The sequence below is a fragment of the Podospora pseudopauciseta genome, chromosome 1 (assembly GCF_035222475.1).
Source record: "Podospora pseudopauciseta strain CBS 411.78 chromosome 1, whole genome shotgun sequence".
NCBI classification, from domain to species: domain Eukaryota; kingdom Fungi; phylum Ascomycota; class Sordariomycetes; order Sordariales; family Podosporaceae; genus Podospora; species Podospora pseudopauciseta.
Window position 1 is genome coordinate 7,608,829 of NC_085892.1, and position 24,705 is coordinate 7,633,533.

The following is a 24,705-nucleotide window of genomic DNA, read 5'->3' on the forward strand; positions in this document are numbered from 1 at the left end:
GTCCTCTGCCTTGCAATGGAAGTTCATTGTACAAGTTGTTCGGATTAAATCTGTATATAAGCATCTCTGCTTTCTGTTTTCTATCCCCTTCTGTTCATCACATCCTCACAACCACCACCACCACCACCACCACCACCACCACCACCACCACTCTCCTCTACAAAGTTTCTCTGCAACAAGCGTTCCAGACGTCTTCAAGCTGGTAGCTAAAGCATTCATACCATACACAAACACACCAACCACATCTTGATCGAATCCGCAATCGTCAACATGCCCGGTAGCAGCAGCAAAACCGCCATTATAGTATGGTACTGTGTGAGTAGCCACCTCCCGGTCTGATCATTCCGCTCATGCTAACTCAACTGCAGAACAACTGCACTTACGGACCGTTGAACTGCACACTCGACGTTTGCTGTCCCAGCTGTGGTCATCCTCGATGCGCATACTGCACTGTCACAACCATCAAGAGCCGTGGATAACGCCAATCCCAAGCCCTAGGCACCCATGCATGAGCTTTCGAGCCCCGCAACCTGGGTGTGGGAAGACAAGTCAGGAAAAATGCATTGTTAGGGGGGGCTTTTTCGCTTTGGAGTTGGGGGTGATATTGGATTTGGAGTTTGGGACGACCGACAACCTTGGGAAAGCATCTGTGACGCAGCGATGACAAGACACTGGGCGCAAGCCATTACATTCGCATCGGGATTAGAGGAGCATGAACTGTTTTTTTCTTGGAGTTGGATATAGAGGGTCAGGGTTCTTTTGGAAGGCATTCAGTATAGATGTTGTAGTTTACTTTAGGGATAATTGCTTTTGGTGGACTTCTTCCTCGCTCGCCCATATACCGCGAATTCGACCGTTGGTGATTGTCAATTGTCCTGGCAACACCCTCTTGGGGTTCGACCATGTATGTCAACAAGATGTCGTGAAACCACCTGCCCAGGCAGATACCAAATCCCATGTGGGTTCTCGTCTTTGGATACCGAGATGGCTGGTGATGGCGTAAGTGCTTGCATTTGCTTCCATCAGCCGAGACTGGATTGAATCAATCAAAACCCGTTACCCCAGTTTATGCACAGCACATTGAGGCAGCAACCTGCCGACCCAGGTAGTTTAGTGAGTGCAACTTATGCAAGGGTCCTTCTCGGCAACGCGCAGCTCTAGATTGAGGAGCTGCGTGAATGTTCTGTTGTCTTTCGCTCTTGCATCTGCACTCCAATCCCAGGTCGTTCAGGGCATGTGAAAAGGGCGCGCGTAGATGACTCTGACTCGCAGCCGCTTGGCATACCTGCTTGTCATCGGCCTGGCGGTGATTGGCGCGCGCCCAACGACGTCAACCTTCGGCAAAGTTTGGGGTTGTGAGTGGCCCTCCTGGCCTTAGGCAACCACCTCCGCCACCAACCACAACCACAACCACAACCACAACCACAACCACCTTCGAAAACCATCTCGAATTGGGTCCCCGAAACATTCTGGTACACACGAGGTACAACTCCAAGGGACGTGGCATCAGCCCTATGCCATGTCATGCAATGCACCCCTCCACACCCTTTTTTCCACTGCGCTCCCCGAGCAGTGAATGAACGAACGACACAGCAGATGAGGGGTTCCCGACCGAGGTGACTCGAAATACAAGTAACACAAACACAACACCCACCCAAAGAACGACCCAACGAGGAACCACGCAGGAAGAAGACGTGTGTGTGTTTGTGTGTGTGTGTGTATGTGTGTGTTGCATTTGCAACCACTCATCCATCCTTTCCAAACCCCAACCCTTTGGTCCTGGTCGGCATTTGTTGGGGGTCTTTTTCTCCAGGTTTCTATTTTCCCAGACAGTACGGCGAAGCTCACAGACCAGCAAAAAAATAGACATGGTCCGCGGACGTCACGATGGATGTCATCAAAAGCATGGAAGATCCAAAAGCATCACGGAATCCAAGTTTCCCACCCGCCTCTTGCCTCCATCTACAAAGAGCGTTCAAATAGTGGTACGCGACCCGTCGACCAGCCCCCGCGGTCTGCTGCCACCGGTTAGGGAGGTGGGGTCACGGATGGCGAGGGACAACTGAAGCTCTAGGTGAGGAGCCATTGAGGCACCGAGGCAGAGTTTCTAACAGTGGAAATACCACCTCACCAAACTGATACCTCGCCACAGATGGTTTCGAATTGGCGGTAGCCTGTACCTATTCATTGGCCGCGTTCCAACATCAACCTGCAGCAAAGAATCTCGAATGCGCAAAAACTCAAAGATGGAACCTGGAATCTGAAGATCAGTGATCCAAGAAAATGCCGGCAGCTAGGTAGAGCTTCGCTAGCACCAGCAACCAACTCCCGTCGTCGTACAACGGCGGCCGCATGTGGAGACCCAGAGGGGCTGTACAAAACCACAGGACTTTTTGTCCTTCTAGAAACCCCAGCATCTTCCTTTTTCAAATTCCCAGGGTCCGCGTACGACACGGCCACTCACAGATGCTGTTTTTCTCGAGTCTCATGTAGCAGGCAGCGTCCAATCCCGAAATCAGGAAGCCCAGGTTGAACCTCAGGTTAGTAAAGAGCTGAACGACCCCACTACTACCTCAGGTCCCCCACCTGTCACCACCACATCGCCGTGTTGCCAACCTGGTGGTAGCTGCTCCGCCTCTCCGCCTCTCCACGCCGGCACCAACTCCCGTCAAAGCCCGGGGCAAAAATCACGACTTTTCGGTGTGTCGTTCGCACTTCGTCACAGGTTTTGTCAGTGTCGGTGTCGAGATCTGTCTCGGTGTCAAAACAGCCAACCAAAAACGAGAAGCCAGGGGGTCGGTCTCGGGCAGCAAAAAGAGGGCATGAGGTGGTGTGCTTCGGTGAGTTGAGGGTAACAAAACACCGACTGAGAGCACGGTTGTGCTGTTTTCCTCGTCAACAAACGGCACCCAACGTAACACACGCACAGCCTGGCAAGAAGAAAAATGATAATACCGGGTGTCATGTCATGGCTCAAGTGTTGCGGCCCGGGAGTCACACCCGTGAGGACAAATGCACACCGAGGAAAATGCATTTATGGGGTGTTAACAGCAAAGCACCTGTAGACAGACCAAACCAACAATCAAGGCACTGGAAAGCAAGACTCCGCCATGATGTAGAACTCAAAGTCCCCATCTCCACCTCAAACTTTTCAAACCTCACACTCGGAGGGATGGAGTTTACTTTTGCATAGTGCCCTTCTTTCCCAAGCACATCAAACACACCCCAAACGATCTAAAATCTACCTCACAACCCTAACCCAGCCCTGACCTCTCCGCTGCCCCACCTTTCCTGACAAACACCATCCTTGGCACGCAGTAAAAAGGCCCGTTGCAACCCCCCTTCCGATGTTCTGCTTACGTAAAAACTCCAAAACAACTTCCCAGAGTTGAAAACGCCCCCACATACCTTAATCCCAAATTCACCTCGGAACGGACCGGCTCTTTTCTGCACGGGGCTTCCCGCAGCGCTGGGAATTCGAGGTCCCACTTGGCGTGGTGGTTCGTGCGTGTTTGCTTGTGGGTGTGCACGGTCTCATCTCATCTCATCTCATCTCATCTCATCCCATCTCATCCCCAGCATCCTCAACCCAGTGAATTCAGAACAGAACCGCTGCAAATATGAATAATAAAAAATCTTCATCTCCCCAAAAGTGGACTACTTGCTCCCCGCTTGCTTCCCCAAAAACGCCATCTCGCCTCTTCACACTCCCAAGAAAGTGTTGTCAGATGTAGCAGCAAGGAGCGGTTTCGGAAACAGGGTAACAAGATAAATCGAAAACTAGCCCTTCACAAACCCTCCATATGTTTCTCCCTCCACTTACTTACCCAACTCCCCCTTATCCCCCGTTTTCCACCCCAGTCCATGCACCACCGCTTGAACCCATCTCTCTACATATATGTACAAAAAAAAAAAAAAAAAAAAACCGAAACAACATCAAAAACCAAGTGAAAAAGAGCAAGAAGGAAAATAAAATAAAATAAAAATATCGATGCGAAGACCCCCAAGGAGCAAACTGTTAAAACCCACTTTGGAGGAGGAAAAAAACTCACGAACCATTCCATTCGTTGAGGAAACAGAAAAGAACTCCAAAGCACCATCCCCCGCTCCCCTTCCCCCCGTCCCAAAACCAAAACCGAACCAAAGACAAAGCCCAAAGCCCAGTATTGGATACCCCTCTCATAACATCCCCGTGACGCCTCCACCCCAGTTCCTTCTCATCAATCGTGTTGAATCTACTCGGCAGCAGCAACAGCGTTTGCTTTCGGAACGAACTTGATCTTCGTCTGCTTGAGCTTCACTGCCGCAGTCGTCGTGGTCGTCGTGGCAACCTTCGCCTTCACGTCTGAAGAAGCAGACGTGCCCTTGACAGGGGTGTTACCCGCGTCGGGGGTGCTGGCTTCAAGCGCCTTCCTCGATGGCGTGCGCTTCCTCGCCGAGGCGGCCGAAGCCGAAGCCGAAGCCGAAGCCGGAGTCGACCCCTTCGCGCCCGCAGCCGGTTTCTTGGGGGTAGGCTTCGGACCGGCAGCCACGATGGTAGCCTTGCTGCTCGTGCTCTTGGCCGTGAGCTTGATCTTCGTCGTGGTCGTGGTCTTGACGCCTCTCTTCCCAAACGTCTTGGTCAGACCCACGCTCGTCACCTTTCGCTGAGTTGTCGTGGTCGTCTTCTTCACCCCGGCCCCCTTGGTGGACTTGAGCGCGCTCGCCCCGAGAGAGATTGTGCCCGAAACGCTCCTTTTGATAGCCGTAGAAGCCGACTTGGAAACGCCCCTTGCAAGACCTTTCCCTTTGGCAGCCGCGGTCTTTGCAGCGCCTTTGGCGGCGGCCGTGAGCGTTTTCTTCACCCCGGCCGCAGGTTGAACCTTGCGTTTCTTAGCAGCGTTCCCGCCGCTCGCCTCATCCTCGGCTCCGACCAAAAGCTCCTTGAGCTTCCGCTTGCCGGCCTTGATCGAGCCTCTGGCCGTCTTCTTCTCCTGCTTCACCGGCTTTGGCGGCTTTGGCGGCTTGACCTCCTTCGGCTTGGGACCCAGCACGCCTCTGCAGTTCGCGCTACCACACAGGCACTTCTGCACGTTCTTAGCGGAGAAGGGGTCAAAGTTGTAGTCGTACGTGAGCTCATCGCCCGTCATGATGGGCTTGTCGCCGGCAAAGAGAGCCATGCGGGGCTGGCCCGAGACGATCCATTTTATCATCCGGCAGTTAGGTGAGCACGAGTGGTTCACGAACCGGGCCATGCTGCCAGTAGTAGCATCGATGATCATGTTTTGGTCGAACGACATGAGATAGTAGCACTGCCGACCGAATCAGCTCCCGGCACGCAGCACGCACACCAGACAGACGCGCAGGAGACTCACCTCGTTGTCCTTGTACTTTTCGTTCATCCGACGCTCGCACTCCTCCTCGGTGATGATCTCACCAGTGTACTCCATGATGATCTGGTTGGGCTCAAAGCACCTGGTGCTCCGGACGCCGTAGCCACGATCCGAGGTCTTGAGAACCTCGACACCTACGCGGAACCGGCCGCCCTTCTTGGTTCTCTCCTGGAGATCCTGGAAGGCACGGTTTTGACAGAATTCTCTGCCGGCGTTGCAGTTGGTGTCGTCACACTCGTAGAGCATGATGCGGTTCTGGCAATCCTCGGCGCAGCCATCTTCGGGCTTGCAGACGCATTTGGACGAGAAATCCTCGAAATGGGGCGACTTTTTCCAGTACGCCGCCGCATCGCCAACAAACCGATCTGCGAGCTTTGTTAGACGGTTGCACAGTACAGTCGAATGCGCAGGCAAGCTTACTCTTCGCGATGGTCCGGTACGCCGGTGGCTTTGGTTGCCCTGGAGGAAGGGGGTTGCACACATCAAAGGGCAGTTTGAAGTCGCGCCCGTGGATGAGCATGCGGAGGCCGTTGTACATGGGCAGTGGAAGCGTCTTGTTGGCCTTGACGGGCTTCAAAAGCTCTGGGATCTGAGCCAGCTGCTTCTTCTCCTGGGTTGTCAAGCCCTGGGTGATATCGGTGGGTGTTTCTTGTCCTGCGTACAGGCCCTTCCTGTGCCATTGCTTGACGCGACGCTGCTTGACGGGAGGCCGGACGGGCTCGGACGGCTCCGTGGTCGCGCGCTCCTTGCTCGTCTCGGTCTTGGGTTTCTCATCCACCTTGGTCTTCTTGCGGGGCGGCTCAGCGGCAGGATCCACGTCCACATACTTGCCATTGCTCCAGACCGTGTACTTGACCGGCCGGGTGTCAATATGCGCAAACTCGTTGGTATCCTGCAGGCGCATCAGCTCGCGCGAAATGCGCCCCAAGCTCTGGGCCGACTTTCTGCCCTTTCTCCCCAATGCCGCCACCTTCGTGGCCAAAGTCTCCACAGGCGCACCGGACTGACGCGTAGCCCTTCGGGTGACAATCGGCGCCTGGACCGGGATCGGTTTCGTTTTCGAAGAGATTCTAGCACCTTTGGGGGTGTTGGTGCCCGAGACGGAGCCGCTGAGCGCCAGCACGTCAATGCCTGTCGACCTGTTTGCATCCGCCTCGCTACCGGCGTCCCCTGCAATAGTCCTGCGCCGGTTTTCTTGCACACCTTGCCCCGCGACGCGTCGCCTTCGCTTGTCGGTGCCACTCAACTGCGACAAATTGTAGACCGGCAAACTGGCACGGGCGCGTCGTGGGCGACCAGTGGACAGGGACTCGGTCGAAGGGAGCGGTTCGGCCACCACTATGGCCTGTCCCACCGGGCTCAGTTCGCCTGGCTGCTGGCTATCGTCGGCGGCAGCTTCATTTTCGAGAATAGGAATGACAGCTTCGATCGTCGCGTCAGCCATGCTTGCCGGCTTGGTGGCATCGGGTTCGGAAGCGAGAGACATGCTGTCCGGAGTACACGAGGTGGGCGGTGTCGAGCTCAGAGAAGCGGCAGTGGAAGAATCGTCCGTCGGCGTGGCCGAGAAGCTGGACTCGGACATGATCACGCATCCGAGTCCAGCAGCAATTGAAGATGTCGCTACATCGGTTGCTATGGTTGCAGCCATATCTGTCGCCATTGAGGGGGGTGCAACTCGCCAGAGAACGCGACAAAATACTGGCGAAGAGGCAGCTGCAACGTTGCTGAAGTGGTGAGAAACTCGGGATGCAAAGTTGCAAACGCGTCTGCAAGACGTGCCAATAGCACCGACGGAGGCGAGTCAGCGTCTCGGCGAGGCGGCCTGAGCTGAGAGGCCCACGCAACGAGGTCCAGTAGACGCGGCGTGGACGCAAGGTCCAATCCGAGCAATGCAGCCAAAAAACAGAGGGCGACACACGCGAGGGGTCCTTCAAAGACCTGTTCCCTCAGGGGGGGTTGCACGACGGGGAATCCGGGGGGGGTTCGTAGAGAGAGTCGAGCGCCAGGAAAAGGCCAATTGCAAAAAGTAACGCGTCGAGAGTGTGAAGAAGCTGTATTCTAGAAAGAAAAAAAAAGAGGGTGCGCAAAAGGCTTCAAAAAAAAAAACAACGAGGCATTCGACCGTCCAGGGGCAGGGGTGGTTTTGCGGAGAGAAGGAAGCGCGGTCGAGTGTTGTTGCGTTGTGGAGGAAGAGAAAGGGAAGAAGACGGTCTTGGATTGGTCGCCGGGGGGCGGGAACCAAAAGGTATTTAAGGGAGAGGCTGGAGAGGGGGGTCTGTTGAGTGGACTGTGTGTGGATGGACCACCACCTCCGGCTGGCCTACCTCACCTCACGTACCTTACCCTAGGTTGACACCTTGTCTACCTGCCTTATCCCTATCCGTCCCGGGACTACCGACCTTCCTTCTCACCGTACACCTTGTCTCTGAGATACCAGACAGATATCTGATATCCGACATCTATCTGATTGCACATTCAAGCCATATTCCACGAACCTCCAGATGTAAGCACAGGCAAAAAGGTTGAAGGTCTAGACCGATCTCCTCAGCCGTCATTATCTCGTGACATTCTCGGCGCCTGGTTGGGCCTGTACCGTCTTGCTTGTTCCTCCTTGCTACGTACTTGGTCTAGCTTCCCGGTCTGTCTCCTGCAAACATCCCAGGTTCTGTCCTGGGCTTCGTCTTGGTACCACCCGAGACGGCGCATCGTGCGTCGTGGGAAAGCTAGCGTTGAGCCTATTCACATTCCAAGCCCCTCAAGACGTCCAGTTGTTTGGTACGGGGGCCCGGGTGGACATACGGGTAGACTATTTACTTTGTGTGAATGAACACGGCAGCCGGCGGAGGGGGCGTCCATCTCCTTTGTCAGAGGTCGAGGGGGGGTCCGGAATGGCACGGAAATAAAAACAGATGGGTTGCGAGGGCATATCAGTGCAGTGTGCTCAGACCTGGCCTTTTGCCTATCTTTCCCAGCTATAGAAATGGAAACGAGAAAGTTGGAATTGCTTTTTGCGGTTCCATCCCGTCAAGAGCTGAAAGAGATGTTTTTGGCGGTCTCGGCATCGGCGTCCGAGAAGCTATCGTCCAGTGTGTGGGGGACATCAAGCCAACCGGCTGCACACTTGGATCTGTGACGAGGGGTTTGGGCGGCAGGACAGATGTCGATTCTTCGGGGACCACGACGTTCCAAGCCCAATGTGGCGGTTACTTCCATTCGACCGCACCTTGGATCGACAGAAGCAGAGACATCTTGCTTCTACACACTTCGGATTTCCAGCCAATGTCAGTTCGGTAGCAGCACACTTTGGAGATGTACCACAAACTCAAACGGTAGACCTTGAGCCTCTCAAGTTTGTTTGCCAGATGTTGGTGTTGCTATTTTGGACAGGTAGATATCACAATCACTGCCCCTCAGCAGCGCCACCAGCATTCCGTCAAGAAGATCCATGCTAGCCCCCATGAGACAGTGTATCTCCGAGATGGGATATCGACAGTTCGAGAGGCCGTCTCATTCACGGCAATCGACAGGTCCCGCTATCTTTTGACTGCTTTGCCATTTCGCCCGAGTGTCAAGTAGCGACCTGTTTTTCTGCCTCTTGGCTAGGTATGTTGCAATGCTGGCTGTCTAACCTTTGTGGCCCATTAGCAGGTAATCCTCGGGGGTCTGTCAACAGTAGTGAAAACACCTCACCGGTCTGGCGATGAGATGATTTAACTTCATCTGGCAGCGAATCTCAAAACGGGGTAGGTGAGCCCCAGTGTCAAGGCATGTGCAGATAGTGGTATTCGCACCAGTGTGGACACCAAGGTCGGGGAAACTAACTAGCATCCATGTGTATCTTGCTGATACGAGAGGGTAGAACCGGCCTGGTTGGATAACAGAGTGCCTGCTTTCTTTCCGGTAGGAGCTCCTGACAATCGGGGAACCGAACCTTCGAAAGCGGCATCTGGTGCTCCATTTAGCACTCCGACGACGATTTCCTCCTGTACTCATCATTAACCACACGCGAGAGCAGCCATTCGTTGAACATTCCATAGGGCTTTATGTTAGCCGGCTGTTGTCTGTTGAGAACACTATCTCTTCTTCGATCCATCGTTTTCGACAGCCTTGAGAGACGGCCACCCCTCGTTTCTGGTACAGGATGCATGGCAAAGATCTGGAAGGGGCCACGAGCCTCAATCCACAGATGTGAGACCCGTTGGCTGTCCCACGTCATGTTTTCGCGCCACTGATTTGACTTCGTCGCAGAATGCTGGGCTCTTTTTCGTCGATACCAACGCACGGAAAGGACAGCTGGGCCAGTACTCCAGCAACCAACCGAGACGATACCCCAGATACTACTAGAGATGAACCATCCAACAAACCCAATCCTTCTAGACACGCGCGGTTTCCCTACCCGCAAAATCAACCAGGTCCTCTCAGGAAAGCCGCAGACGGCACGTGTCACTCCGAAACGACTGTGTACACTCTCAAATGTCCAAGTGAATCCGATGCTGAGGGATAGACACCATCATCAACAGGCACACCACCATCTTCACCGGATGCTTCCTTTTATTCAGAACGTCGTTCGCCATCACCAGTAGACCTGCTCTTTTGGACACAAGATCCCTCGCTTTCTTCGAAAGGTTTGCTTCAAGCCAACAGGGATGCTGATTTCTTCATGGGAGAGCTTCGTGGTGGCGCGGGAGGGGGTGGTGGGCGCCGGAGAAGGACATGGGAGAAAACGAAGAGTGGGGCCAGGTGGTTGAAGGCGTTTGTGACCAGGCGACCTGTCCAAGGACTCCGAGCTGCTGCCGATCCAGAAGAAGATACAGATAGCAAAACGGCTGGAACAACTGGAGCGTCAGGAAAACTTGGAGCTACAGGAACAACTGTAGTGACAAGAGCTCTTGGAACGACGGCGACTCCTGGGACAGCCGGAAATACAGGAACGGCTGGCGAATCTAGAGTTATTGTGAGAACTGAGATTACTGTGACAGTTGAAACAACTGGGATGACTGGGACGACTGGGGCCACTGGGACCACTGGAAACAGCGAAGACCCTTTTCAACCGCGAAGGCGTTCACGCTCTCTGCCCAACATTGCTGTCAGCCGCTCGTCAAGTGGACCGCAAATATCAGGGATACCTCAGCGAAGCAGTCGACATCGAGCTTCTTCTAACCAACTGCCGTCTCATCCCATTGATACAAGCATTCGGGATTTCGCTGCCCAGGCTTATCCCAGTACCAATCCCAGTACCACTGCAGAGACCTGGTGGCAACAAAACACGGCGCCGAGCTACGGACCCGGTCGGCTTCGTGGTGGCGCCGGAGAGGGTGATGATGGGCGACGGAAGAAGGGATGGAAAGCTTTCCAGAATTTCATAAAAGGCTCTTTGAAGAAGACACGGACGTCTAGAATAGGGGAACTTGAAACTACGGGAAGCCAGACAGGGGCCCCGAGACGGCAAAGTACGCTCGCCGGAACGTCTACTGCTACAGGCAGTGCGCCTGTTGCAAAGCCGCCAACGTCCAGCGAGACTTACGAGATGACTACCTCTAGACAGCCCACCGGTACCGAGAGCCCCGTGACCCCCCCTCCAGCTACCCTCGCTCGGTTCAACGCAGGGCTGAGGGAGGAAGCACCTCCCACTGACTAGCGCAAGTGGGGGCTCAAAGCTGCTGCCGCCCGGGAGGCCGGCAAGCGTGAGATTCGTCGAACTGCGGCTGGTCATCCCGATGCCATCAGTAGAGCACCACCAGTGAAGGGTTCTGAACCCCCGGTGAACACTGTCGGAGAACCATGGCCAAAGTATGACCAGAACCTCTGTAAGACTGGCGACAACAACCTCCCAGGAACGCGTAACAAGCCTCAAGTAATCCAGCCACTGCCCCAAGTCAAGGAAAAGATACCTATTACCGGCACTGGATTTGATTACTACCCCAGCACTACGTTTACGGAGCGGTACCGAAGCCGGCCGATCGAGACGTACGACGACTATGCGGGACCGCCTATGGAGAAGAAGGATCAGGGGGAGGAGAAGGAGGTTGTTGTTCCAGGTGATGGCGAGGCGGGAGGATCGAGACGACCTCCGCCGGCTCCTAGGCATGGGCTTGCTCAGCCGGTTCGTCGAGGGCAGCGGGCTCCTCCTATGCCATCCATTGCCAGTGTTTTGGCTGAGGCCGGGCCGCCTGGGCTTCCGCCACTGGTAAGCAGTCTCTAGGGTGCGGTGAAGGGAAGGATTGTGCTGACACGGGACTTTTTGAATAGTTGGTCTCGAGTAAGGATGAGGGTTACAAGGGGGATGACGAGAAGGGCACATCTCTAACAAGCGTTGAGACAATCTGGACAGCGGGACACTGTAAAGAGAATTGAGGAAAGGGTTATGGGATACTCAGCGGATTTATTTGGTTTGTAGTCATGGACTTTTTGATATGACTGGGTAGAATGGATTAGCGAAGAATGATAACTAATTGTGAGGAGGTGTTGAATACTGTTTGGGTTGTGCTGAACATTCTTTAGAGTGTGGTGAGATGTCTCAAAGGTTGGTGGGGAAGTTTTGAAGAGCAAGTGCGTTGCTTATCTTTGAAGGAGTCTTGGCTGGTTTTAGAAGCCTATCAGGGGATAAAAATCGCCTGGAAAAGAGTGCCGAAACAGAGTTGTTGATATGGGGGGGTGGTTATTTACAGATGGAGTTATAAAAGGTAAGGAAGACTTCACTTAAGATCTGGAAAGAGGGCGATATTCTAAAGAGTGTAATTTAATGATTATTTACTATATTTTTACGTAATATTCTCTAGTAAAGTTATATTTAACTTTACTATATACTTTCCAAGGGTTTTATATAGTCTCATATATTATAATAGATAATTAAATTAAAATTCCGCTTAAAAACCTATAATTTAATTACTTTTCATTAAAATATATTTACAGCTATATTGGATAGAGTAAACTCGGTACTTAGCTTACTGAAAATGTAAATAGTTATAGGTTTATTAGGCTATAAATTTTACAAGATACTTACAGCATAATTTACATTAGCGCTAAATATATAGCATAAAATAGTTAATAGTACTAAGCAAATACTCTGTAAAGTATTGAGTAGATACTAAGTATTTTGTGAGATATCTTTACTGTTTGTAATATTTCCGCTACAGCTATAGCTACATAATATTATAGTAATAACTTACTATAAAATAAGCTTTATAGATGTCACGGCACTGGCTTGACATTAACGGACTAATGGATATTAGGCACGTGCAAGCCACGTGAAACATGTGGGACACTAGGAGCGAAAGCAAGTAGTCAAAGCTTTACTCTGTCAAAAAGCTTTGCTTTGCAGACACTATTGGAATTTCCTCTCTTTTCTTCTTTGGGTTACAATTAAATCAATTAGTATCATATTACTATTGCTTTATCTCAGAATTTCCCTATTAAGCCGTAACAATAGAGATTTATTTTAATATAAGGGGTTTATATAATTAATATAGAGTAAAGTTAGTATATCTTTAAAGAATATTTAAAGTTTACTAAAAACTATTTTAGAGTTAATGAAAGTATATTTAAAGTATATTTAAAGTATATTTAAAGTATAGTAAAGTATATCCAAAATAAATACAAAAATATAAATAAAGTTTAAACTAAGAAAATATTATAAAATTAGATCCAGAGTAAAAATCAGTATAGATATTAAGCTTTATATATAGTACTACGATGCTTAACCCTATTTCGACTACTCTTTTAATGCCCTTTTAATAGTAGCTTAGCTCTTGTTTTGTAATGTCAGGTCACTTTGTTCCTTATACTGTGACGTGCCTGAGGTAAGCAAGCTCCAAGTCGGCGGCCATCATCTATCTGCTGACCAGCCAGCTCGTTTCACAACAAGTGAGTAATCCAAGCTGAAAAAGATAAAAATCAGTTTGAAGCCTTCTCGACCCTCTGGCACCCGCCGGTACATGTTCCCCCAGTCAACCCAACGACTGCTGCCTCAATCCCGAAAAATGCTCTTTCAACGCCCCCTCCCCAAGATGTCAAAAACAGACCCAAAGCTTTGACCACGCGTATCTTCAAACTCCAATCCCTGCCCCGTGCGCCCCTGCAGCTTCACTAGCCACAAGCGGGAAGCCCACCTGCCACCCCTGCCACGACCCAAAAAGAACCGCCGGGGTTAGGCAGGGAGGAAAAGGCTCCACTTTTAACGACCTTTTTGACTCTTTTTGGAATTTGGGGGTTGGGGTTGTTGACTGTTGACTGTGTTGACTGCTTTGCCATCCACAACCAGAGAGCTTGGAGCTTCCAGCCCCACCAAACCAGTACTTTGACTATCCCACCTGTCTCGAAACCCACCACGACCTGTGACGAACATAACCCACCCCACGATCCCCGATCAAGTTCCCCCTCCCATCTCATCGAAGACGAAAAACAAAGAGACAGAAAACAGATCCCGATCATGAGCGAAAGACCCTACCAGCCCCGAGGCGGTCACAGAGGAGGGAGCGGAGGAGGCAGGGGAGGTCCTCATCGCGGCGGCGGCAATCGGGGCGGCGGTCGCGGGGGTCACCAGAACCAGCAGGGACAACAGCACCAAGGCGGGTCCGGGGACCAGACGGAGCGTCCCAAGAAGGAGAATATTCTTGACCTGAAGAAGTACATGGACAAGAGGATTACGGTCAAGTTTAATGGCGGACGGGAGGGTAGGTTGTTCTCAAACTTGGGGAAATGGTAAGCAGGTGCTGACATGGAGGAATGAACAAGTGACGGGTACGCTAAAGGGGTATGATGCGTTGATGAATTTGGTGCTGGATGAGGTTCAGGAGGCGGTCAGAGGTACGTTCGTTTGCGGGTTGGCGTGCTGGGGGTTGGCGAAAGGGGGGCTAACATGAGAGACACAGATGACGAAGGCAACGAAACTACGCGATCGCTGGGTCTCGTGGTGGTACGCGGCACCCTTCTGGTTGTTATTTCTCCCGTGGACGGCAGCGAGGTGATAGCCAACCCGTTCTTGCAGCAGGAGGAGATGGAGGATTGAGATGCATGACGAAGAGGGGGAAAGAAAGCGTGTCTCGTCAATAATGTCCCTGGCATAGTAATATTGATTGGGTCTAAGGTGCGGCAAAACAGGTTTAGAATTCATCTTCGACGGTCGAAAGGAACATGGGAGGCGAGACCCGTAAGTGCTTTGACAGCGGAAAATTGACAAGGGAGAGATACCCAGGGAACCAAGTACTTGACGTTGATGCGGGTGTGATGAAATCCCACACCATACCATCAACACCAAAGGAACAGAATCATCTTCGAGATGGTTGGCTATGAAAAGCACAGCAATACCATTCAATCTTCAACACCACAGCTTCGAGCCTGATTCACCAAGCGAGTGGGCAGCAGCATAAGATATAAACTTTTCAATTTTGTTTCTTCATCATAAGAAAATGACAGCTACCGCCTCGCTATGACAACCGCTTATATATCCTCTCCGCTCATCTCCTTTCACCTTTCTGCCGCCTTTGCTCACCTGATTCACACTGTCCACGTCATCGCACCTCCATCACCCCTGTCCACAAGTCTCCCTCGTCTGCGATTTACATTTATCCATCTACTATCCCCCCAACGCTTCTCGTCAACTTCCTTCCGCTTCCCTTTTCCCCCTTGGATATTCCTCCCCGAGGATCTCGTCAGATGGCAGTTTGTCCCTCGATTTATCGTCTTCGGGTCCGTGCTGGCCTTCGCGTGGAGGCTGGATAATGCCTTTCCCTGCCGTGCTGTTTCCTCATCCTCGTTGTCTCGAGGCTCGTTATTGTCCGACTGTTTGACATCCTCAGTGCCTTTCGTCGTCCAGCCCCTCACCATTCCGTTGTTCTTCTTGACGCTCCCCGCCCCTCAGCTTGTTATTACCCCCCACTGAAAGCTTTGGCCTGCCTTCATCCCCTTTGTTTCTCCTCAGGGTGGTCGTTCGAATAGGCTTCCCGAACACCTCCTTCAGAATATCTCCAGATCGCAACGTGCCTCTCACCAAAGAGAGGAACCAGCCCACCCCCTATAGCAAACCCTTAAAGCCCAGGCGACTTGCTGAACTTGATGAGCTCATTAAACGCGCGCTCAAACATGCCCCTGAGTTCTCGGTATGTAATGACAAAAACCGTTTCGTTGTCGCGGCTCGTCAACATGATTTGCTCATCCACGCCAGCGTCGAGCTTGCTCATGCAACTCAACATGTGGCCCAGACCAAGATCGGGCTTGCCACTGGCATCCACACGGTGGAAAACATAGTCGCGGAAGAGCTTCAACTGAAAGCGATCCCCCACCTCTGACCAGTTGGACTGGCTGCCCAAATCGCCACGTTCCAGTATGGCTGATAGCTTCATCACATTGCGTGCGATCCTGCCGTTCTCAATCTCGCGAGCGAGCCAGTACTGCTGCTCGTCGTTTTCTCGGAGCGTGTTGTTTGCCTGCTGAGCAAGCTGCGGCGCAATCATGGTGAGAAAGTGTGCAATGGTGTGTGGCTGGCCGTTCGGCGCGACTGGTGATAGAAGGAACTGCAGAGCGTCCCTCAAGGAGCGCGAGTATTTAACCAGCGAGTCGAGGGCTGCCTTCGTATTGCTGGACTGCAGCAAGTTTGGAGGCATGCCCGTGGCCAGACACAGAATGACTTTGCCAAATTTGACCAGATCCTCCCCCTGCAGCTCCTGAATCGGACGGTTGTGGTCATATTGCACCACATCCAAGATGGCACATGACCCCAGTCGAATCCGGCTTTTCTCCGTCACGAGAATCTTGCTGAGGTCCAGACACCGTGCTGCAAGATTTTTGTTGTGTAGGTAATAGAGAGCGCTTGCGATCTGACAAACGTAGCTCCAGAGTATGCCTTCCGGCACAGCGGGATATCTTTGTCGGTTGTTCCCCAGGGGCGAAGAGAAGTGTTGTTCGGCCAACGTCTTGGCAAGAGGATGCCAGTCGTACACAAAGATGAGGGAGCTGTCGCCAAAGTTTTGGCTAGTAAAGGTTTCGTGAAACGACACAATATTCTCATGTCTGACATTTTTCCAGTCCCTCATCACACTCATAACCGATTGATCATTTGACAAGCGGTACCCTTCCAAACGTCTGAGGACGTAGTGCAGCCCAGTCGTCACTTTTTGAGCCTTGTACACCCAACTGTGGTAGCCAAAACAGGCAGTGTTTTTCCTGTGGCTGGTGTCCAGTGAGAACAGAGAGTGGTAGTTCTCGAGCTTGGGCAGGCCTGCTTTGTGGTTCAGCATTGGGTCCAGCATTGGGTCCAGAAAGAAGCGGCAGTCAGAAGGACCTACCCGGCATTGTATGCTGTGTAGCAAACATCTTCTTTTGTATCTCCTCTCGCATGGCAGCTGGGATGAAATAGTCATAGGTGGACCGCTGCCAAGGTTGCAGCTCTCCTCGATAGGCATCGTACGGCTGATACAGATGATAGTTTGGTTGTTGCATGGGAACAGAGGCATACGCGCCCCCTGAAGAATAGAAGCCCGCCCCAGCACCCGAGACCGCGCTGGGATCACCCGCGTAGGGATTGAAAGGTGCATTGTTCGCAAGGGCAGGGGCCATTGAGTTCATGGCAAACGGATCGCTGAAAACGCCATTGTCTTGGGCTGTGCCATTCCCCATATTCTGCTTTTCTTTCAGTCAGGCCGAAAAGGGTAAATTCACATAGGGTGGCATCCTGAACATACGCTGTTTCCTAGTTCATAGTTCTGTGTGTTGCCTGACGGAGTAAACTCTCGCGCACCAGCTGGGTTGAACATGGTCAAATCAGCATTCTGCTGCGTGCTCGCTTTTGCAAGACCGTCAGCCTTGAACAAGAGATGACGGGTCTAGACGAAAACCACACTCACCGGTGACACCGCGAGGGGTGAAGGGCGCAGCATTTGCTGCTTGAGAAGAAAGGGTGGTCTTCTTGGCTTGCCCCAGGTTTTGGCCCGAGGGCGTGAAGGAAGGTGAATCGGCATTGAAAGATTTCTTGGAAAGACTGCCGGCACGGTTAGACGCGCAAAGATCAAGCATGATACCACATCCACAAGCCACACAAGCCCGGTTCTTGGCTTTTCGCATGGCCGCATGCCACCTTCACCAACCGCTAACGACTTACAAATCGGAAGGGCCAGAAGCTGGCTTGTTTTGGTCGTGGTTAAAATTACAGGTCGTGTCCATGTATCGGCAGTGCCCGTATATCACAACGTTGCGGCAAAGGGTGTCCTTGGTATCTTTGGGCATCGCTGTCAGTTGAACCGCATGTCGACGTGCTCAATGCTTGTCGGGATCAACCCACCTCGTCCTTTCGATCTCGGCGAGCCGACCTGCCGCCGCAGGTCGTTGGAGTTGTACCGTGATGCGGCCATGGCGAATCGGTTACTCTATATCAAGGATGGAAGAATGGGAATGCCTCGGACGTTTCTAAGAGATCTGGCGCATTGTGTCAGTGAACTGTTTGAAAGGCGCCGACAGCTACAAATGCCATGATTGGGTGGCAATCCAGAGAAGACATGAGCGAGCAGTCATGGGCTCTTACTTGAAGACAGGTAGCTTAATCCTCCCATGTTTTGCTTTAGAGGGCCGAAAAGGCATCCATGGAACTGGACACAAGCTGGGAAAGAGAAGCGCAATACACAGCTGGTCGCAAGCCAAGAAGAAACCGTGTTTTGAAGCGACTGGCTGCTGCTACTATCAAACTGGAGGCTATGGCAGCGGCACGAGACAAAGGAAGCGCACAGCAGGCGATCAATGGGGCGGGTGGCAGTGGTCGGGCTCTATATCGAAGCAACCTTGGGCTGTCCAGGAGGGGTTATGGCGGCAGAAAGGACGATGGAAAGAATTTCGAGTTGACGTCGCTGCCAAAATCTGGACAAGCTCTGAACCAATGCGCTCACCGGGTATAGAATGGGGACGGTGCTGACTGTGCCCAGGTGAAGAGAAAGCATGAGAACTCTCAAGAGGGTCGTCGCGGGTGCCCGCGCGCTAAGAGTGGGGTGGGGGCCCCAACTCCTGGCTTCTTGGCCATTCAGCCTCGAGGAGGAGCAGGTGGAGGAGCACGGACTCTTGCTGGGAGGCCATTCTTCTAAGCGGGGTTGCTGACATCATGCTCCGCATATAGAGATATATAGATATATATATTCGTTGTGTGAATCTGAGGACCAAGGCTGACCTCACCCTCACCATCTGTCTCTGTCGCCTTCCTCAACTTGTTGAGCCCTGCCACTCCTGTTTTCCTCTCATTCACCCAGACAAGCAAGAGGGAGGCTCGATTCTGAACTGTGGCCTGTGCTTGGCTTACTGAGGGGTGCCGGCATTGCAAAGCACAACAACCCTGTTGAGCAGTTTGCACCCGGTGCCGTAACTCTGGGACGCGGAGGTTGACGTGTTGCGACCCGATGCGGCTATCTCTTCCACCACACCAGTATCATTCGTACAACGTGTTATCTGTTTGATATCCGGACGCCGGGCATCGCCTCAAGAGCTGGCAACAGCCAGAACAAGCTCGGTGCATCTAACAATTAATCGTGACTTGGCGCCATTCTCAACCGCACCACCGACGTGTTCTTTGCAAAGCATTGCCTTGGGCTAACTGATTTGACCACGACGGCAGCTCTGGGCCACCAACCACAGCTTCGGGAATTGGGACCACGCCACCCTCAACATGGCGGACGGCGTTGAATTTGATCTGGGCCAGCTCTCCTCCCAGCAGCAGGAGGCTCTTCAGCAATACACCGATGTCACAGGCCAAGAAATCAAGGATGCGGTGCCCTTGTTGGAGAGGTCACAGTGGAATGTCCAAGTGCGTATCTTTTCCTCCACCCAGTCAGGCACTTCGCATGAGAGCAAACGTTTGGAAAGAGTGCTGACACGCCCTCCAGATAGCTATCGCCAAATTCTTTGACGGTGACGGGCCCGACCTGGTTGCTGAGGCCCAGGCTGCACAGGATAATCCTCGGCCAGCCGCGGCAAGATATGAGAACTTACACGAGAGCTTCCTGGATGCCGACGATGATAGGCCGAGACGAACGAGGTCCCCAAGAACAGAAGCTGCCCCACGAGTGGTGCCGCAGCAGCCGGTTAGCATCCGGCCCCGAGGACTACTGTCGATTCTTTTGGCGCCATTTTCAACCACATGGAGCTTGACGAGAGGTGTATTGGGTGTTTTTGGCCGGATCATCTCGTTCTTCTTCGCATTCCTACCTGCCTCGTTCCGGCCACGATACCTGGGTACGACCATCAGGGGCCTGGGCCAGGCTCATGGACGGACTGCGACACTGCCACAGGAGGCAGCCAGGAGGTTTCGGCGCGAGTTTGAGGAGGCATACGGCACTCACGGCCTCGTGTTCTTCGAGGGAGGCCATGCCCAAGCTCTGGACACGGCAAAGAGGGACCTCAAGTTTTTCCTGATGGTGTTGATATCGCCCGAGCATGACGACACCGACTCCTTTATTCGAAACACACTCCTCAGCCCCGATGTTGTCAGCTACATCTCGGATCCCTCCAACAACATCATCCTTTGGGGAGGAAACGTGGCCGACCCCGAAGCCCATCAGGTGGCCAACGAGTATTCCTGTCTCAAGTACCCCTTTTCGTGCTTGGTATGCCTCACCCCCAAGGAGGGCAGCACAAGGATGGGGATTGTCAAGCGTCTGGTTGGACCCATGACGCCAGCCGCTTACCTTTCTGGGCTCCAGGATGCGATTACGAAGTACTCTCCCGATCTTAACGGCGTGCGGGCTGAGAGGGCGGCCCAGGAACATGCCCGGAATCTGAGGAATGAGCAGGACTCTGCATACGAGAGGTCGCTAGCCCGTGACCGCGAGCGAGCCCGACAAAAGCGCGAGGCTGAGGCGGCAGCGGCAGCGGCTGAGAAGCGTGCTCTGGAAGAAGCCGAAAGGGCAGCCCGACAGGAGGAGCTACGGAGGCAGTGGAGAATTTGGCGGGCCACGACCGTTGCGCCGGAGCCGGACACGAAGGATGCCGTCAGGTTGGCTCTCAACATGCCGGCTTCCGCTGGTGGCGGGCGGGTCATCCGCAGATTTGCCAGCGACACCACATTGGAGGAACTTTATGCGTTTGTGGAGTGTTATGGCCTTCTACAAGAAGGACCTCTGAATGAGAAGGCGACTGAGCCAGAGGGGTACGAGCACAAGTATGGCTTCCAAGTTGCATCGGTGCTACCACGGGAGACCTTCCACCCCAGTAAGACAATCACGATTGGGCAAAAGATGGGCCGGGGCGGAAGTCTTGTGGTTGAAGATTTAATAGACGAAGAGGAAGAAGAGTAGACGGGAAGGGAGGAAGGGAATATGCTTTGGGTTTTAGGAGTTAGGGGATAGGTCGATACCCCGACTCCGAGTGGTCTTGCACAGGTGCAAGGACCAGCGGCAGGTAGTATTCAGCGAGAATAGGAGAATAAAAGTACTCTTCATGCCAGGTGATGCGCAATGTTGTCTTGAAGTCTGACGTTGACAAGCGCTTGGCCGGCATCCACGGGGAGCTGCTTGCGCGTCTGATTGACGACAAGGGGGGGCTGTGCGGGTTTAGCACCGTTCTACAACGGTCAAGTGTGTGTGTGCTACGTTGTCGATGTCTTGGCATTGGTTTTGATATGAGACGAGACAGAACTGACACTGACACTGACAAGAACTCTTCTTCTCTAGTGTGTCGATATCCGGATCTTGGTGGTTTTCGTGTGTTGGTGCCTTATGCGAAGACCTTGTGTCCACAACAGTCAACGCCAGGACAATCCTACATTGACTGGAGTCTTGCTTAACCAACTCGATATGGTTACACCCAACTCGGATTTGGAAACGGAACCCGGACGGGCGGCTGCCTGGCGTGAGTGTGGACCGTTTTGCTGCCATACATGTATATATATATATATATATATATATATACATGTATATATGATACAAGACCGATGTGTTTGCCTGAGTAGCGTCTTGTGATTTTAATATTCTATTTTCACTGCTTTCATAGCTTCCTTGTCAGCTGTTGAAGAACACAAAAGACTGAGACAGGCTGGCAGCTCGGAACTACCATTCAGTTTGAACACCAACCAACCCGCCTGCTCACCGCAAACCAGACCAGTTCATCACCACTCGGTCTATCTTAACACACAATTGTCGGGGTTTGGAGAACATTGGGGAATCCCTTTTTGCCTGTGGCTCAGTTATCTATCTACCTTTTACAAAACGGAGCCTAGACCAAAGACCCTTGTTACATCTGTTGGGGGGTGGGCACGCAACGCACAACCATCCCGCAGGTCACGCACCCACCCAAAGCAACACCACAACAAGAGCACTGCGGGGGCAACACAACCGCCAGCCAGACGGGAAACAGCAAACAGGCCGCCCATCAACAAACCCGAAACCCGGACAGGAAAACCGCAAGCTTCTGGGTAACGGCACACACGAATTCGCAATCGCATCTTTGCGCATTCTCCATCCTCTCCATACCTTTTCCCTTGCCGCCCTGATCTGCTGCGCTTGTGTTTGTCAGGCAGTTTCGGTGTGGAAATCATCTCCAATCCAACTCACGATACGGCGCCGGCGGCTTCTGACAGGACGCGCGCGCATCTGCCCCAGATCCACCTTCGCCGACAAGTACGCTCTCGCGTGAATACACATCTAGGAACATCAGATACATACGGAGAGCGACAACATGATGAAGAATTTCAGTATGAACAAGGTGCTGGGCACCATAAAAAAGAGAAATAGTATGCCTGGGCATCGTCACGACGTCGAGTGATGGACTGAAGCTAACCCTGCTGCAGCCTCGGACAGCACCACCGACATCCCAGCCGTTGTAGATCCTGCAACTGAACAACCCCAAGACACTGCTGCGCGCTGTGTGGTACGTTTGCGCCATTCGCTCTCTCCTGCTTGTACGGGATACTGATTGCGGTTTCTCTTGCAGAAAGCCTTTTGCGAATCAACAGGAAGCTCCACGGTACGTACCTGCTTCCCTCTTCCAGAAGCCCTGACGCTGTTCGAGATCTGAGACAAATGTGATCCAGGGCGACGATGTCATCTACCTACCTGCTATCGTCGAAGCCGCCGTTGCCTCGCCTGTCGCAGCGACCGAGTCCGCCCGATTGATCCGCAAGTTCCTGAGCCGCGACTACTGGAGCAGACCGGCGTGCCAGTACAATGCCATCATGCTCATCCGCATCCTCTCCGACAACCCCGGCCCTGGGTTCACCAGAAACTTCGACAAGAAGTTCGTCGATGTTTGCAAGGATTTGTTGCGCGCCGGTCGCGATTCCAGCGTTAGGCAGCTGTTGATGGAGACATTGGACACGTTCGAGACATCCAAGGGGTACGACGAGGGGCTGAACCTCATCATCGCCATGTGGCAGAAGGAAAAGAAGAAGGCCTACGAAGCATACTCAGTGCGGTCACCTATCACCTATCGATTGAGATGTACTGACCTCGAGATAGACCACACCATCCACCTACGCCATCCCCCGCAACCACAACGTGCCCCCCTACCCCCAGCAGTACCCCCAACAACCCCCTTCGCAATACCCCCAACCCCCTCACCACCACGGCCACCACCACTCCTCTTCCCGATCCAGTCGCCACCGCCTCCCCGACCCCATCGAACTCGCCAATCGCCTCGAGGAAGCCCGCACCTCCGCCAAGCTCCTCGAACAGCTCGTCGCCTCCACGCCCACCCAAGAAGTCCTCGCCAACGACCTCATCAAGGAGTTCTCCGAGCGCTGCACCGGCGCCAGCAAGTCCATCCAGGGGTACATGTCCTGCGAGAACCCCGCACCGGACAACGACACGATGGAGTCCCTCATCGACACCAACGAGCAGCTCCAGCAAGCCCTCAACCAGCACCACCGCGCCGTCCTCCAAGCCAAGAAACACCTCGGCGAGGCCAGATCGGACAACAACACCCCCGTTTCCCCCTCGAGCCAACAAGACCAACCCCCTGTCCCGCCCAGAAAACCAATGGGGAGTGGCTATGGTGGGAACGGGTTTGGGGTAGCAGGCGGCGCGGGGTTTGGACCGTCAGGGTCGAGTTCAAGAAGCAACAGCAATGGAAAGGGGAAGGCATCTGCCGAACCGTCGTACCGGACGAATAACCCCAACCCGGCGTATGGACCTTCGGCGAGTATGGCTGGGCCGTCGAGGTCGAATACGGGTACTCCTGCACAGCAGGAGGATGATCCGTTCCGTGATCCTGAGCCGAGACTCTCGACGAACAATAGGAGAGTCAGCGAGGATGAGACGCCTAGGTTGGGGTATGAGCCTTTTCATCCCGGGTTTGGAGGGGGAGGGGCAGGGAACGGGAGTGCAGGGGAGCAGGTAGGGGCAGGGCCGTCGTCGAAGAAGAACAAGGATGTTGAGCCGGTGACGCCCATATCGGATACGACGGAGGAGCAGGATGATGCGTACACCCGGGCCGCGAGGGAGAGGCCGACAGCTGGGGGGAGTGGGAGTGAGCAGGTGGTGAAGGACCCGGGGCCGCTGTACAGGTACTAGACTGCGACTCGGGCCGAGAAGCGGAAAGGGGCAGTTGTGATGGTCGGGTAGGAGATGGGAGAGAGGGATCGGAGGGGTGGGATTGGAGGGCTGTCAGGGTGGTGGCGGCCGATGAAAGGGGGGAGGAAGCGTGATATGGAAGTGATGGATCAATTTTTCCGGCGAGGTTTGACGATTCTGGAAGTGAGCTCGTGGTGTGAGGGTGGTGCGGTGTGGTGGTGATGGATATGTGTGCTGTCCAAGGGCGGGAGCCCCATAGCCGTCAGTTCCTGCTGATCTGACAGGCTGGCTCGATGCTACACCAATCGCGAGCCGATGAAGAGAGCGTGGCCGGGAAGACGCTCATCGGTCTGGACTTTTAGCAATTGGGCGTCCATGCGGCTGTGGTCTCGCGTGGCGGCGAGAAAGAAAGGTCTCAGTCATCTATGTCTCTCGCTTTTTTGGGGAGGCGCGGGGGAGGGGAAGGGGGATGTCTTGGATGACAGACGCCCACTCAGTTCAACGTGCATAGATGCCCGATGAACAGTTGGTGATGAAGAGGGTATTGTCGAAAAGGGAGTAAGCTTGGCGAGGTTTTGAGTGGGAGAGACGGTCTGGCGAGGAAGCCGGTCGTTGGGAGAAGAAAAAGAGGGGAAAAGCAAGAAAAAGAAAACATATCACTTTTCTTTACAGCAAGCGCACTTTGCACCATACACACACACACACACACACACACACACACACACACACACCACGCCACACCAAACCCACACCGATAGGGTGTTCGTCGGCTGCTACCTAGCACCATGACTCGCCGTCGGGCTTTCTGGGCTTGTCTTGGACCAGGTCTAGGCCTCTTTGGAGCTCATATACATGCC

The 24,705-nt window shown here is 53.2% G+C and overlaps 7 protein-coding genes across 7 annotated transcripts; 5 read left to right on the forward strand and 2 right to left on the reverse strand.

Annotated features, from left to right (window-relative positions):
- Positions 1–4,235: 4,235 nt before the first annotated feature.
- QC763_120820 (uncharacterized protein) lies at positions 4,236–7,032 on the reverse strand (the record flags this gene model as incomplete). Its single annotated transcript, XM_062908671.1, is given in 4 exon segments — positions 4,236–4,973; positions 4,983–5,291; positions 5,355–5,737; positions 5,793–7,032. Coding segments are annotated over 4 exon segments (2,670 nt in total).
- Positions 7,033–9,495: 2,463 nt separating this feature from the next.
- Positions 9,496–9,876, forward strand: QC763_0024610 (uncharacterized protein; the record flags this gene model as incomplete). The annotated part of the gene is made up of 2 exons (XM_062905429.1): positions 9,496–9,560; positions 9,621–9,876. The coding sequence occupies exons 1-2, from the start codon at positions 9,514–9,516 to the stop codon at positions 9,874–9,876; spliced, it is 303 nt and encodes a 100-aa protein (XP_062771788.1). The 5' UTR covers positions 9,496–9,513.
- A 156-nt stretch (positions 9,877–10,032) lies between these two features.
- On the forward strand, positions 10,033–11,574 carry QC763_120825 (uncharacterized protein; the record flags this gene model as incomplete). The annotated part of the gene is made up of 2 exons (XM_062908672.1): positions 10,033–10,938; positions 11,011–11,574. The coding sequence occupies 2 exons, from the start codon at positions 10,033–10,035 to the stop codon at positions 11,572–11,574; spliced, it is 1,470 nt and encodes a 489-aa protein (XP_062771789.1).
- A 2,040-nt stretch (positions 11,575–13,614) lies between these two features.
- On the forward strand, positions 13,615–14,705 carry lsm7 (U6 snRNP-associated protein Lsm7). The gene is made up of 3 exons (XM_062908673.1): positions 13,615–14,044; positions 14,106–14,177; positions 14,243–14,705. The coding sequence occupies exons 1-3, from the start codon at positions 13,801–13,803 to the stop codon at positions 14,377–14,379; spliced, it is 453 nt and encodes a 150-aa protein (XP_062771790.1). The 5' UTR covers positions 13,615–13,800; the 3' UTR covers positions 14,380–14,705.
- A 119-nt stretch (positions 14,706–14,824) lies between these two features.
- Positions 14,825–20,781, reverse strand: PAN3 (PAB-dependent poly(A)-specific ribonuclease subunit 3). Its single transcript, XM_062908674.1, has 9 exons — positions 20,730–20,781; positions 18,682–20,640; positions 17,887–18,603; positions 17,647–17,780; positions 17,467–17,581; positions 17,213–17,346; positions 17,051–17,151; positions 16,655–16,988; positions 14,825–16,587 (listed from the first exon to the last, which is right to left on the reverse strand). Exons 4-9 carry the CDS (start codon positions 17,714–17,716, stop codon positions 15,398–15,400), a joined length of 1,944 nt encoding a protein of 647 aa, XP_062771791.1. The 5' UTR covers positions 17,717–17,780; positions 17,887–18,603; positions 18,682–20,640; positions 20,730–20,781; the 3' UTR covers positions 14,825–15,397.
- Positions 19,012–20,638, forward strand: ucp10 (UBX domain-containing protein 10; the record flags this gene model as incomplete). The annotated part of the gene is made up of 2 exons (XM_062908675.1): positions 19,012–19,149; positions 19,229–20,638. The coding sequence occupies 2 exons, from the start codon at positions 19,012–19,014 to the stop codon at positions 20,636–20,638; spliced, it is 1,548 nt and encodes a 515-aa protein (XP_062771792.1).
- An 872-nt stretch (positions 20,782–21,653) lies between the features above and the next one.
- Positions 21,654–23,913, forward strand: QC763_120860 (uncharacterized protein). The gene is made up of 5 exons (XM_062908676.1): positions 21,654–22,071; positions 22,129–22,208; positions 22,272–22,304; positions 22,372–22,746; positions 22,796–23,913. Exons 1-5 carry the CDS (start codon positions 22,017–22,019, stop codon positions 23,846–23,848), a joined length of 1,596 nt encoding a protein of 531 aa, XP_062771793.1. The 5' UTR covers positions 21,654–22,016; the 3' UTR covers positions 23,849–23,913.
- Positions 23,914–24,705: the final 792 nt, after the last annotated feature.

Coding starts and splice junctions, on each gene's coding strand:
- QC763_120860 (XM_062908676.1), top strand. CDS start 22,017: ATGATGAAGAATTTCAGTATGAACAAGGTGCTGGGCACCATAAAAAAG. Junction 22,072..22,128: donor CACCATAAAAAAGAGAAATA/GTATGCCTGGGC, acceptor ACCCTGCTGCAG/CCTCGGACAGCACCACCGAC. Junction 22,209..22,271: donor ACACTGCTGCGCGCTGTGTG/GTACGTTTGCGC, acceptor TTTCTCTTGCAG/AAAGCCTTTTGCGAATCAAC.
- PAN3 (XM_062908674.1), bottom strand. CDS start 17,716: ATGGCCGCATCACGGTACAACTCCAACGACCTGCGGCGGCAGGTCGGC. Junction 17,582..17,646: donor GCCGAGATCGAAAGGACGAG/GTGGGTTGATCC, acceptor CGATGCCCAAAG/ATACCAAGGACACCCTTTGC. Junction 16,588..16,654: donor TACACAGCATACAATGCCGG/GTAGGTCCTTCT, acceptor ACCACAAAGCAG/GCCTGCCCAAGCTCGAGAAC.
- lsm7 (XM_062908673.1), top strand. CDS start 13,801: ATGAGCGAAAGACCCTACCAGCCCCGAGGCGGTCACAGAGGAGGGAGC. Junction 14,045..14,105: donor GTTTAATGGCGGACGGGAGG/GTAGGTTGTTCT, acceptor GGAATGAACAAG/TGACGGGTACGCTAAAGGGG. Junction 14,178..14,242: donor GGTTCAGGAGGCGGTCAGAG/GTACGTTCGTTT, acceptor TGAGAGACACAG/ATGACGAAGGCAACGAAACT.